The 14,303-nt window shown below is 40.7% G+C and overlaps 1 protein-coding gene across 2 annotated transcripts in view; it reads left to right on the top strand.

Moving 5' to 3' along the window:
* Positions 1-331: 331 nt before the first annotated feature.
* The window catches only part of MOB2 (MOB kinase activator 2), a 108,861-nt gene continuing 94,889 nt past the window's right edge, over positions 332-14,303 (top strand). Inside the window, exon 1 of one of the 2 annotated variants that reach the window (XM_033515385.1) lies at positions 332-532. In XM_033515385.1, the coding sequence (XP_033371276.1) occupies positions 516-532 (17 nt within the window). In that variant the 5' untranslated portion in view covers positions 332-515. The remainder of the gene's footprint in view (positions 533-14,303) is intronic. The other variant, XM_015631230.3, reaches the window with a different exon arrangement.

Consider the following 14,303-nt stretch of genomic DNA (forward strand, 5'->3'; position numbering starts at 1 on the left):
CATGCAGGATGGTCTTGGGTCAGTGCCTGGCGACCCCGTGGGAACTGCAGGTTCTCATCATCGTCTCTAATTGACACATTAATTTGCCTTGGGATGTGACCTCACGGCGCGCCTCAGCAAGAACTAGAGCACTGAGGTCCGGGCAGCGAAAGGGGACCGAGTGATGCCGGGGGTCCCCGGCCCGGGGGGCGAGCTCCACCACCGCGCCCGGACTACAGCTCCCGGCGTGCCCCGCGCGGCGGGGAGGTGGGGCGGCGCGGGGCCGCTTCCGGGTTGGCCAGCGCGGTGTGTTTACTTCCGGCCGCGCCAGTGCGCGAGTGTCAGCCCGGGGGGGGCACCCGGCGGCCGCCCCGCCCGCGGCCGGGGAGGGACCGACCGACCGACCGGGGCAGGGACCGACGGACACAGCGGCCGAGGGAGGAGCCCCGAGCGCGCAGCGGCCCCGGCCCCCATGAGCGGGCGGTGAGCGGCGAGTCGGCGGCCGCGGGAGCTTCCCGGCGCGGCGGGACCCAGCCATGGACTGGCTCATGGGGTGAGTGGGGCCCCCTCTGTGTCCCTCCCTCCGGAGCTCTCCCGGCCCGGCCGAGGCGGCCCCGCCGCCGGGCAGCCCGAGCCCCGCGTGCGGCGCTAATGACTAATCAGTTCCTGCCGGCGGCAGCGGGAGGGCGGCTGCAGCTCAGCCCCGGGCGTCCCTGGGCGCAGCCGCCTGCGCCCGCGGGGACCGCGGGGTGCACAGCAGCCCTGGGCTTGTCCCGAGCGCTGGCTCTCTAGAAAAGTAACTTTTTCTTCTCTTTTCGCGGTATAGGCAGGCCAGGTGTGGCAGCTGTCTGTGCTTCCCACTCCTGCAGTGTGGGGCTAATCCTCCTGCGACAGAACAGCACTCTAAACCGAAAGGCGTGCCAAGGTTTAAATGGCTTTCTGTAGGGAAGAAGAAGAGACCTCGGCAGAGATTAACGCCAAATCAGAGCCACGCCAGGGGGCTTGGATAGCCTGGGATTAATAGTGCTAATTACACAGAGACAGAAGGTACAGAGCTGTTTGCTACAAGGTTTAGGTCTGGAAACCTCAGTGCAGGAGAGGGAGGTGCAGTCGATGAGAGTGACCCGATATGCCACCAGTATCTTGAAGGAGATATTCTCGGTTACTTCTTGCGTGAATTGTGCTGGCGACCTGCACTCAGGTGAACCGTGAATAATTATGCTTCAAAATTGCAAGAGCACTTGGTTTATGCTCCAGCAAAACTAGCGCTGCAGTGATAACCTGCTGCCCTTAGTTTGTTCTTCACAGCAGTTTGGTCCAGTTCCTGAGTGTGGTCTTTGCCATCTAGGTTGCCTCCTTTTCTAACACTGATGTGCCTAGAACAGAAGGTAGACTACTTTGTCGCAGTTGCTGGCTGTGGTGTGTTTAGAAGGGTCATTGGCGTGTGTGTTGCCTTTTGTCTGCAGCTGATCTGTTTGGTGGGGAGAGTACACTTGTTACTTGCCTTCACACGGGTCACATCCAACGCTCGAACCAGCTGTCAATACAAAGTTTTACTGTGAGTCTGACCCCTCACTCACTCTGGTGGAGGGAATGCTGAATATCTGTGGGGTAGACACTGATGGCTGGCTTTTCCCCTAGCAGGCTGAGCAGCGGAAGGGCAATATATTTGTGGCGTGTGAAGGGGTCTGGGTGCCATGTACTGCAACCCTTGTGTCTTGTAAGTCATAGGGCTGCACTCTGTTGTTACATGGTGTCAGTGACAATAGAAATGACGAACTTGTTTTGATGTGTTTTGTAACAACCGCTAAGCACTGGTGGTCTGCTAACATTGACTTTGTAAAAGTAAAAGCTGGAGTGTCAAAGAGTGTTACTGTAATTACAAAAAAAGGTCAAACCCGGGACTTATGCAAGTTGTATGACTCAAAATAATACATGCCCCACTTCAACATCTGCACTTACTCTGTGCAAATTACATTATAAAGCAGAGAAGACTCAAGGTTTATTTTAGCCAAGCTCTGAATATATTAGAAAGATGGTTTTCTTATGAAAAATATTTTGGGCTTCTTGAAGTCACTACAAAAAAATTGGCATTTGTTCTGTACTTTCTTACCCAGGGTGGGTGGATCCGTCCATGTGTGGAAAAGACTTGCCTGTTTTCCCCGTTGTAATGGGAATGGATCCTGAGTCATTTGTGTGTTACTCGCTTGTTCTCAGCTATTTCCTGATATGTTTCTCTCCTGACTAAACCCAGTATTGTCCCACTGATGCTCTTAATGTTTTCTCCCCCCTTAAAACGCTGCTAGTTCTATTTGTGCACATTTGGGGGAGATGGTTGTATGTGATTATGGCAGGAAGGGGGAGCATTGATATTTTTAAGTGGGAAAGGCTGGAAGCCCTGGGGGACCCATGCTGTTAGCAACTGTGTTTGTGAATGGAAACATCCGTCTTGCTGCTTGACAGAGAAACTGAGGACATTTGTATGTCCAGGCAGAAGTTTGGGTAGTGCCACTTTCTCAGCCTTTCTTTCAGTGGGAGCTTCGGGTGTTTGGGTTTCTGACGTGAGGAGGACAGGGCTGAAGAAAAACCTGCTGAACAATAGGAAAACGGGTCTCTCCCAGTAACACATTAGTTGGTATCGATGCCTCTGGCAAGCAAAATGTATTGGTCTGCTTCTTGGTAGTGTCTCTTTTTCCTAAGTGTCCTCACTAACAAAACTATTCTGATCTTTCTTATTCCTTACTGCTTTGGAAAGGTGATGGTTTCCAGTTTCAGCTTTCCATACTTATCCTACCCCAGCAGAAGGTCTTATTGGCTGTGCTTTCATAACTTCTTGGTGTGAGAAACACCCTCTGTGTTTTTTTATTACTGAGAAATGATCCTTCGAGTGCAAGTGTGTTAAATTAGGCAGCAGTAACAGTTGCTCCTGTTCTAGGTCCTTGACCCTTCGAGCTGGTGTCACATTTATCTGATAGATGTTTAGAGTGAGATCTGCTTTATTCCTTCCTGGTCCTCCTCTTCCCTTGTGGTCCCTTGGAAAAGGGAGACGGGTAAGTTCTAATCATACCACAAAGAGCAGCAGCCCAAGTGTCTCTGATCATCTCAAAGTATGTAATATACCAAAAAACCCCAAAATACAAACAGAAACTGAGGCTTACAAACAATAGTGAATTTATTACGGATTAACAAACAGCTACAGGCTTAAGTGGTCACACACCAAAACTCCTATGGGTGCTGCCTTCTGTTCAGTCAAGTGCTTCAAAATCCAGTCAAGTCCTAAGGAAGAAAGCTGAAAAGAATGAGCTGCTGGCATGGTACGATGCTTAGTTTAGCACCAAAGTAAAGCCAGAGACTTTTCTGTGGTTGATTAGTATATTTGACTCTTCCACTGAATGCAGTATTAACACTGATGTTGGTGAAACTCTGTGGTTTCTTCTGTGCATTCTCTGCATTAAAAAAAAAAAAAAAAAAGCTATTTTGAACTTACTTGTTTTACATAGGATATATTTTAAGTGCAATTTTGACTAGAGATCAGTGTTGCTTAATTGCTTTGCTCAACAACGTTTGCCAGAGATCCATATTGCTCACTTTGGAAGAGATTCTAAACTTTTGTGTTACAAATAGCATTGATCTGCTCTTGAAGTTCAAATTAGCAACAGAGGCATTGTTCCTTCACTTATGAAACTTGCTTTTAAAATTTGTTTTAAAATATCATAATTGGATAGGAGTAAAACATATTAATGGTGCTAGTAACCCTGACATGGTTTCATCTTCAGCAGTGCTGTCTGATGCTATAATGTCGGTTTTTCATAGGAGAGGAGTATTGAGTACTGTAGTGGTTTTGGTGAATCCTTATGTAATAAGGGAAGAGAGAAACAAAGTATTTTACAAACAATTACCTGTTAAACACAATTGTAACTTGAGCTTCATCTGTACTATTATCTTTGTAGTTTAGTAGGTTAATAGACTATACTGCTTGAAGCTGAGAGAGATGCTTACACTGATTTGACAAAGATTCACAGCTCCTTCTCCCAGCATTTATTAGCGTATAAGTGTAATAAAGAGAGAGAGGCTGTCTGCAAGAGGGATTTCTTCTCTATTTAAGTTTTAGGTCTTGTTATCCATACAGGCATACTATGCCCTGCTCAGTGATTTGTTCTTTCATATGCTGACCTAGTGGCTTGAACAGAAGGGCCTAAAAATGATTGAAAGCTATCCATTTCTCATATTCCACACCTTCAGCTTTGAGGACAGTTAGAGAAAAGCAATGGCCTGGAAAAATAAAGAAAATACAGATGGCAGACAAAGCAAACTTCTGGCCAGGACATTTGTGCCTGAAGACAGCACAGACTATTTCTGTCTACTCAGGTGATCTGTGGTCTGCAAGACAGAGCAAGTGGCTACAGCTGAAAATTAATAATGTCTAACAGAAACTAATAGCCCTCACACTTTGCAGATTTTCCTTTGTAATGTCAGTTAATCCATTATAAACACCACATATATATGCTGCCTTGCACAGTCTTCGTCTCATCAGGATAGGTCATTGGAAAATATGTTGTAGTGAAATAACACAGTAATATAAAAATTCAGTCTTTTTGAGTATATGCATTACTGGTGATTTTTAATAAACCATGTAAGAGAACTTCTCAAGGTCAGCACACTGCTAGATTTGTTTTGTAGAGGAATCTTACATGTCATGCATTTATTTTATTCAGCTGTAACTGTCAAGGACTTAAATTTAAGCTAGCAAGTTTTTTCACTTGTTTCGGATATAGGATTTTGCTACACTACTCCTATGGTAATTTTAAAGGCTAGAAGAAAACACATAGTGCTGTTTTGTTGTCTTCCATTCTGCAGTTGTGGAAGGATCTTTAAGAAATGTCGTCATAAGGCCTTAAGACATTTAAGTCCAGTTCAAGATGAACTATGGTGAAATAGGAATAATATTGTCGTGCAGAAAAGTCCTAACCTTGAGCCATAACAGCTGAGGACTACTTTTTTTTTTTTTGTGAAAAAAGCACACCAGTGTTCTAGTTCTGAGTCAGTCAAAACCCAATATGCTGTTTGTCACCTGTTAGACTAAACTTTTGCTGCTTTTGAATGGGGTGCACTGTCGCAGGATATCTCAAATTGGAAGGGAGCCATAAGGATTATCAAGTCCATTAATTGTAAAGAGTGCATTTTGTAGTGGGAGCAGTGAGAAATCATCCAGCAAGCTTAGCTGTCAGTTTGGCTGGTGCATCATACAGTTGAACCTACCTTTATTTAGCAGACCTTAATATAAAAAGTAGGTAGTGATTTTTATTCTGGGTAGTGTTCAAAACTTCCTAATTATAGAAAATATTTCTGTTAAAAGGAAGAAAGGAATAACACAATTCTTCAGCTGCTGTAGCTGTAGCCCTTTCTTCCCTTTAGTGATCTCCAGTGAAGAAAGTCTTGTGCCTTTATAAGGCAGTCTTCGCTCTAGAAACTGCTGCAACCTCTCACCTTTCACAGCTTGCATGGTGTGTATCTTTGTTCTGTTTTTTAACTGACCTCACAACAGGTGTTTCCCTTGCATTCCATTCCCTGCAGATTCTTGGCTTTGCATGCCATTTTCCTTACTTTGAGGGAGCTGAAAATAACTCAGAATGGGTAAACCAGACATGTATGGTCTCATTGGGCAGGAAATATTCACATGCTCCTTATTTGTTTCTATTTATAGGTGTAACATTACCTGTTGGGTCCCAGGTTGCTCTCCCCAGATAAATCTAGGTCTGTCTGTGAGCCACTGGCACTCTGTTCACTGCTCACTGATGAGACTTTAATATTACTTCAAAACCTTAGCAGACATGAGCAGTGCCTCTGCTAAACCAGAACTTAACTGTGAAACAAGTACATAACACTGTCTGCAGGTAAAATTAGATGTCCATTAAATATTAACTTGTAATATTCATTAGTATAGTAATGGAAATGTGCTGTTACTTTGACATGTGAATTTCAAGGGCTATTAGAGTTGTAGAAAAGGAGTCATGACTGTAAGAGAGTAATTTAAATTTTCCAGGTGTGTCATTCCCTTATGTCTCCCTGGTTCTGAAAGTGCTCTGTTATATTACTGAGATGGTCACTGAGTGCCAAGGTTCTTTGTAGTGCAGAACAGGTTGAAAATAACTGCAGAGCCTTGTTCCCTCAAGTGTCCTGGTATAGTTAATTATTGATTTATTGGAGAAAATGCCAAATAAATACTGCATTTTAAAACCTTTCTTACTTTAGCAAACCACAGAATTTATCAGTAAGTTACTTTGGTGAGTACAGTGCACGTGAATACTGGTTTTATCTTATTAGAGTGCTCTTTTTCCAATGTGCTGAGGGACAAGAGTAGATAATTTTCAAAGTCCCTAAAGTAAAAGGAGCACTTTACTTAGAAAAAGAGTTGAATATTCTTAAAGTGTAGCAGTACTCCTTCCTTTCATGTCTCTGCATGTTACCCTCTTCTCCTTTGCAGTAGCATCAGGATTCAGGAAGACTGGTAGGTTAAGATGCTCATCTGAATGAAAACAAATCTTCTTTCTTTTTTTTTTTTTTTTCTGCCTGTTTCCTCTCCTCAGGTTAGTTTTCAGCTAAATGAGTTCCTGCAGCCTGTTTGTGTGGCTACATGAATAATGTTGTTAGCACGATGGTGTTTGTGAGAACAGAAAGCTTAGGGAACATTTACTTTGGTGGCAGCAAGGACTTAAATCAACTGAATGGAATCATGTAGTAATGTGATTATTAGCGGTAATTACTCTGAAAGTAATTAGTGATCTATCTTCTGGTGATGTATCCTTCTGCTTGACTGTTGGGAAGAACTGCAGAATGTTTGAAAATAGGAGATGCCATGGCTAGGCTTGTGTCCTGGAGCAGGCAATGGCATCAGAGCACTGTCACAGTTGCTGTCCCCACAGTGTTACATTCAGTTATGGCTAAACTAGAAATGTACTCATCGTGAACTGGATATTTATGAATAACTCAGACTTTCCAATTGGCTGTAAGTCATGTTTCATCTACCTGAGAGAAGTACTGGCTGTGTCATGGTGTGAATGTGAAGGTAGGTAGTATTCTGGGTGCCTGGCTGAATCCAGCAGGCATTCCAACAAGGGAATGTTCAGGAAGCTTGGTTCACACATGATGGCCTATGTGACTTTGCCATATTTCACTGGCAGTTTCCATCTGTTGCATCTGCTGGATGTGGGCCCAGGGAAAGCATTCTTGAAAGAGTAAAATTAATAAGAGACTGCAATTTTTAGATAGCTGCGTACACAAGTTTGAACTCAGTGTTGTCTGCTCTGCATATTCTGCCATCACTGATGACCTATGAAACAACTTTAATATGTGTTTCTGCTAGTGGAACACTACTGAAGTCATCCTGTCCATTGTACTTTACCTGTGTTTAGCCTTTTATTGTTGGTGAGAAGGTTGTGAAGCTTTCTTGCTAAGGTCTATTTTTCAAAGTCCTTCTTAGCAATTTTTCCATTCATCTTTCTCTGCAATTACAAAAAAAAAAAAAAATAAAAAAATTAGCTGTGTCCTTAACTGTACATGAAATGACTAAATCTAATTATTTAAATTTATTTTTGCAATTGTGTTGATTAGAGTAGTACTGGAAAGCGTTATATCAAGTGAGACTACTTAAGAAGGAACTGTTGCTTCATGGCCTTGTTCTGGCACTTCAAACAGTTGTAGTTTAGGAGCTTCCCTGTTCCTGAGACTGTGTGCAGTAATTTTAAATAATTTAATTTTGCAGCTAGAATGATGAGTGTAACTAAATACCTAAAGAGTGGTGCGATAATTTTAGCATTACAAGGGGAAAATATGGCAGTTTTCTCAAAATTTAGTTTCCTTTTATTCTGTCAGCCAATAGAAACTGGTCAGGGTGCAAGTTTTTCACACAATCCTCAAACCTGTATCCCTGATTGTGGAAAAAGAGCGCTGAACTCACATATGCACGCACACAAAAAATAACCCCCAAACCAGAATTTAGATAGAGTTTTTTGAGGAATGGTACAAATTAAACTGGAATCAAGACAGGGATGACTGTCATAGATCAAATTCCTTCTGAGCCTGAATTCTGGAAGAGTAAAGCCATCAAGCTAGAATGTAAGCCTGCAGAAAATTGTAACTTTAAATGATCCAGGTCTGGTAACTTGAGCTCTTCAGAATATATCTGCATGCTTTATAATTTCTTTTCCCCCTTCTGCACTTCTTAGGTTATAAAGGTGGTCCCTGAATATTTTTATCATCAGTGTTCAGTGACTGGATCACTGTTCTTCTTCTTCTACACTGAAATGTCTAAATTCTTTGGACTTCTACCTGAGAACTCTCCTAGAATTTACACATAATGAGCATTATGTGTTATTATGTTGTGTGAAACAGATTGTGTAGAGGTGATCTTGACTTTTTTTCTTGCTGTTCACAAACTTCAGTCTAGAATTTCCTCATTTAGAGAACTTCTCTTTTACCTGGTTCTTCTTAAACCAGCATGGAATTGCTGAGGAGAGCCTTTGTTCCTTTGTTCCTTAACAAGTTATGCAAAACTGGATGGAGATGTTTTTTTATGAGGAGGTGTCTACTTTGCAGATGGGCTCAGGTTACAGGATTAACTCTGTGGTTTCAGGTTTGTGTCAGGTAAATGATAAATAACTTTTTTCTTTTTTTTCAGTCTTCTGTCTGATGATAACCAGGTGTTGCTGGAAGCCCAATCTGTAAAACCTTCATGATTATCATGTCTGCTAGTCTTAGTGTGTGGCTGGTTTTCATCAGATACAAAAAGAACCCAGTTTGTAGTGAGGGCTAATAACTTTTATTAGACCAACAAATGTACTTAGAAAAGAAATAAAAAGCTTCTGGGCATGCTTGTACCTCTTATTTATGTTAATAGACTGATTTGAGCAAAACCATGTTAATAGTATGGTTCTATGTCAGCTGGAGAAATCTCACCTGCTGGTTTAGCCAGGGATTGGTACCTTTTTAAGGAGCTGACCAAACTACATTCAAAAAGCCATATTTTGGCACTGGTCTTGCTATTTAAGGTTATCTGAATGTTTCCTAGGAAGGGAAAGAGGTTAGAAATTATGTATTTGCAGGTTCTGGTCTAAGGTATACAAATCCTCAGATGGCCTTAATTTTTTTCCAGTGTTGTCTTATTTTGTTCTGTGAGCCAATCTTTCTTGGTCCCCTTGTAATTTCTGATTGGGGTGCCTGGGCTAACCCACAGTTCTGATGTTCTTATGGTCTTGTCTCTGTTCCCTTTTTTGTTGTAGCTAGATAGTGCCATTTTTTATTTTTTTTTTAATTTTTTTTTATTAGCTGAGTTTTGAGGTTGGAGAGAAATCTGACTTCTAAGAGGTGAACAAAAGAAACAATGAAAGGAGTACTTCAGCCTAATGACTATAGCTGATTTTTTGTTCAATTCTAGCCTTACTCTTTCAAAGCAGAGGACACCCCTCTGGTGCTTGACTTGCTGGGCATTAAAGAGTATTGTTTCTTTTGCGCAGTGGGCATCTAACAGTGGTTGTTCTTACTGTGTCCCTTCTTCACTTGATTATTCTGGTGCCATTGGTAATGAGCAATTTTTGAAGCCGAACCTGAAATTTCAGGGGGGTTTTGATTTATTTATGAATGTTTCATATTAGGCATATGATAGGCCTATGATATGATACCATGTGGTCTGGTGTAGCACAGGTTTTAGCTTTGAGCTGTGGGTGCTGTTCAAAATGCTGAACTGGGTGATTTGCATTTTTATAATCCCAGAGTGTCTGTACTGAGGTTTTCTCCCTTGCCGCACCCTGATGAATATGAAGGTACTGGCCTGAGTCACTTGAGCTTGTTGAGGCTTGAGCAAGTAGAGTAAAGTGCTATGAAAACTCATCTAAGAAAGGGGAGATTGTGGCTTCATGCTTGTAATGTACGAGCATTTAGATATGTAACTGCAAGTGTGTAGGTAATAGGTAATATGGTTGGTTTGCCTTTTAAAGGGGACCTTTCTGTTGTCACACAGTACTGCAATAAGCTGGTAGTTTTTTTGTTGGTTTGTTGGTTTTTTTCTTCTGGTGTTTGTAAGTGTTTTTCCCGGCTTGTTTCAGACAGGATGTGCAGAGTCATCCACTAAAATGTAGGCAGCTGTTGCTATGTGTGGTATAACTTTTTAAGTGGGCAGGGTATTATTTACATGTTCACAGACTCATATTTTCTCATTATTGTTAATAGAATCAATGTTTCTGTTTAACTCGAGTTCCTCTTGGTTTTAGGTGGAGTGAAAACTTACCAGCTCTCACTGTTTGACTCCTTGGGAATGCTTTCAAGGAGGCATCTTGTTAATGAAGAAGCATTTTCTGCAGTTCATGAAACACATGCAATATAATCCACAATTTTGCAGGACAAAATTGCTTGCTGGGTTTTTTTTTGTTTGGTTGTTTTGTTTGTTTGTTTAGTTGTAATCCATTTTAAAATTAAAGAACAAATAGTTTTACCTAGTAGATTTATGAATTCCCATGTTTAAACAGTTTTTCTGAAACATGGTGGGAGGGCATTATTATAAAAAAGTCGGCAAGAACTTCTTGAGAAGGAAGTAACTTTTATAAAGACAGACAAACTTAAACACATTGGTTCTACTTGTTTAGGTGTGTCATCTGTCCACAGTATTTCTGAGCCAAGCTGAAAATGTAAAATAAAGGGTGTTAAATATTTCAGTAGGGCATAATGATTTAAGCTGACATGGAGGTTGCTTAATTTCTGAAGGACAGCTTCCATGAAGGTCTTGATTTGCTTTAAAAGATGCAATTCAAATTCACTCCTTTGACTTTTTGAGTGCCAAAGCACTTCCAATGACAAACAGTAGGAAAAAAGAATTAAAATTTGGAAAACAAATCTGAGAGTACATGAGAGATATCACCAGGCTGATAGTCCCCAGTGCTAAAAACAGCCCTTGCTGTCTGAGTAAGCAGACAGCTTTTGAGCAAAGAGGAAGCGAATATAGGAATAAGGATGGTGTTTATACATGTAATAAAACTTCGTTAGCAGACATCATCATTTCCTGTCTGGGTTTAATAAAGGAATGATAATTATTTTCCATTATTACTAAGAGCTTGATTTTATTTTTTTTTTTAATAGTCCACACAATAGTATCTTATGTACAATCACTGTTGGTAATTGAACTGTAGCTGTCAAAACAAATGCCTGAAGAGCTTGGACCCAGGTAATTCCAGTACATGCCTGGCCTATAAGAGTGATTTATTGTTCATCCAGATAAATGTCTGTTGCCTGGTTTGTCTCATGTTCCCATTTAGCAAGTAGAGGCCTGCAGCAGGCTACCAGGTATCACAGGTACACATGTGTTTCTGTCTCTGGGGACTTCTCACTTGATTGTGGCTGCAAAAATTATGGCCTGCCCTTCAATCCCTGGCAGACAGTTCTTGTCTTACGGATTGTATGTAATATTTTCTTGTGCTTATGGATCTAGCTAGTTTCTACATACTAAGCTGTGTAGGAGGTTTGTTTGTGTCTGTGACTTTACAGACAAAGGGTCTAGTCCCAGTTATGCCAAAAATCAGTGTACATACTTGGATGATATCACAAGTTAGGCCAGAAGATAGTACTGACCAGTCTCAAGGGCTAAGGCAGAGAAATACTGGTGATGATGTGAGGTTGGAGCTTGAGAGCACCAACTACCAGGTCAGTGCATCCTTTATGGACCACACAGAACCTCAGTGGGAAAGAACCTCTGCTTTCTGGAGGGCTCACTTTGATAGTGTGATGGAAAATGAAACGTGATTGGGCTGAAATATGCCACTTTGTACAATATTTTGTCCTCTGCTGTTACCTTTGAAACTAGAGTTCAGTACTGTTCAATGTTTTCTGCTCTTCCTGTGTCTATCAATGAGTGTAGAAGCCAAGCTGGACATAGTCAAGCTATGAAACAGTGGTGAAGGCTGTTGTGATGGGGGATCCAGACTGCAAGTGCAAACCACATCCACACAGAGGTTTTTGTTCCTAACAAAGTGAAGTAGGAAGATGTTCTTATTTTTCTCCCCTCTTAATTCCTCAGTTTACTAACCTTTAACTTAAGCTTTTTTAAAATGGCACAAAGTTCTAGTAGCTCTACGGAGAGAAAGCTGATTAAAACTGTTTGGTACTGCTGACCAAACAATGGAGTAGATTGGTCAGTATTCATTAAAATAAGAGGGATAATATATCCTAGCTTCGGTAAGGTTTTGGATTCAAAATAATGCATTATTACCAAGGGTGCTGCAAATATGAAGTTTCTCAAAGACTGTAAGTGAAATCAACTGTCCCTTTATCCTTTTGCTGGTATATGCAAACTATATGGACTTGTTACATGTAAAAAAAAAATAAGGCAGGACTCAACAGCTGTGGGAATAACTAATGCAAATTGGATCTATGTTCCCACTGAAAGTAATAATGTTCCTGCTTACAGGAACTCTCCCCATGACTTGTTTCCTTACGATCCCTGGAGACTAGTGGTGTGGGTGGAGTGCACAGGACATGAAGTAAAAATACTGTGTGATAAACCTGTCTAAAAAAAAATCTAATCTCCAAGGGAGACAATGGTTATCATATAGCCATGGGCTACTCATTAACTCGTGGTTCCTAAAACAAATATTATTCCAGACTGACAGCCAGCTACTAACATGAAACTGTTACTTTTTAATCTCATTTTGGATTTGTTTTTTTTGGTTTTTTTACGCCAGTTTTTTGGAGTTGAGTAGTAAAATGACAACGTGAGTTTCACAGCAGGCACTCAGACCTTCAAAGAAAGAATGAGTTCTCCAATATGCTTGTGTTACAAAATCAAACCCAGAAGAGCTTCAGGTTTGCTGGGCTTCAGTAAATACTTTTTCTGCTTCATAATGTGGAAAAGCAACAGCAAGGGCAAATATGAGAGGGAGAATAAGGCAAAAGTGTGTTTAAAGACAATTGACTTGCCAGCATGCTTTGACAATAAAGAACAATTTTGGTGTATTGCATAATACTAAAAGGTTGGAATAATAATAAATAGGAAGAATTTTTGTATTCAACCTGCAGTTGAGCTGTGGATTTAAATTCTATGATTCATTAAGGTAAATAATACAGTTCTGTAAAGATAACAACATTAGCAAGAGTGCTAGCAAGGATAATGCTGGTTTTCAGTCCATGCATCAAAGTTGAGCAGTCAGTCAGGAAGGAATTTCTCTTGGGATATGGTGTTGGGCAATTAGCTGCATTTCCAGAGATTTATGGGGTCTTCTGAATTGTTATGGTGTTGACTATTATCAGAATGGAGTACTGCTCTTGGTATGCTGTTGTTTTGCATTATGATAGTTCTGATATGCAGAGGTAGATACTCAGAATATACTTGCTTAACAGCACAGTAAAGCCTAATCTTTTGTTTGCAAATACCTCCCCTTTTCATGTACAGGAAGCTGAAATGCTTAACAAAAATCTGATTACTACAGAGGGACAAGAATGTACCTCCCTTCTAAAATACCTCTTGTAACACTCATTTCCAATATCTATTTCTTTTTACAAAAGTACTAAATGTACTGGTGTTTGAGTTTGGAAAAAAAGCTGGTGTTTGTGTTTGGAAAACCTAAAGTACTCATGGAATGCATTTCCTAATGATTTTTAAGTCATAGACTAGTTGTATGTTTTCACCTCCAAGATGTCTGACAGAAAGTTTGAGAAATTGATACCTCTTTTTCATTGTTTTAAGTTAATACCTTTTTGACTATGGTCAATTTTTTTCAGATTTATTATCCATGAAGTCAGCTGTCTTGTTAGCATATTTCACTCTTGCATTTGTTTAGGGACCCTGAATTATGGTATGTTGTTCTGTAGGGTAACATAAGTCACTCTTTTGCTGGTATTTGTTGTTCAGTGTTGAAATGTCACCTTTGGGACTCTGACTGTCATTCAACAAATGTTAATCTTTCTAGTAACTTTTAATCATCTTGATAATGAGAGAAGAAGATGGAAATGGTTATTAGGGGAGAAGATCTGAAATTTTATGGACTTTAAAGTATTCCAGGATATTTATACTGAATCATGGTGGTGCTCTTGCTTTTATTTCTAGTTTTCCAGAGGTGAAAATATGCCACCTTTTCTTTCTTCCCTAGAAGGAGGTAAATAATAAGGTAGGATCTGTTTTAACATCATCAAGAATAGAATGCAGACTTGGAAATGAGACCACTTGTTTGGTTATGAGTTGTATTATTGATCTCCTGTTGTTTCTCTATATTGAACTTGCTTGTTTTTCTTATGATAGGTCTTTTTCAAAGACAAGTATCTACTTGTGTTTTCAGAGAAACCAG

This window comes from Parus major, chromosome 5, assembly GCF_001522545.3.
Source record: "Parus major isolate Abel chromosome 5, Parus_major1.1, whole genome shotgun sequence".
In the NCBI taxonomy this organism is placed as follows: domain Eukaryota; kingdom Metazoa; phylum Chordata; class Aves; order Passeriformes; family Paridae; genus Parus; species Parus major.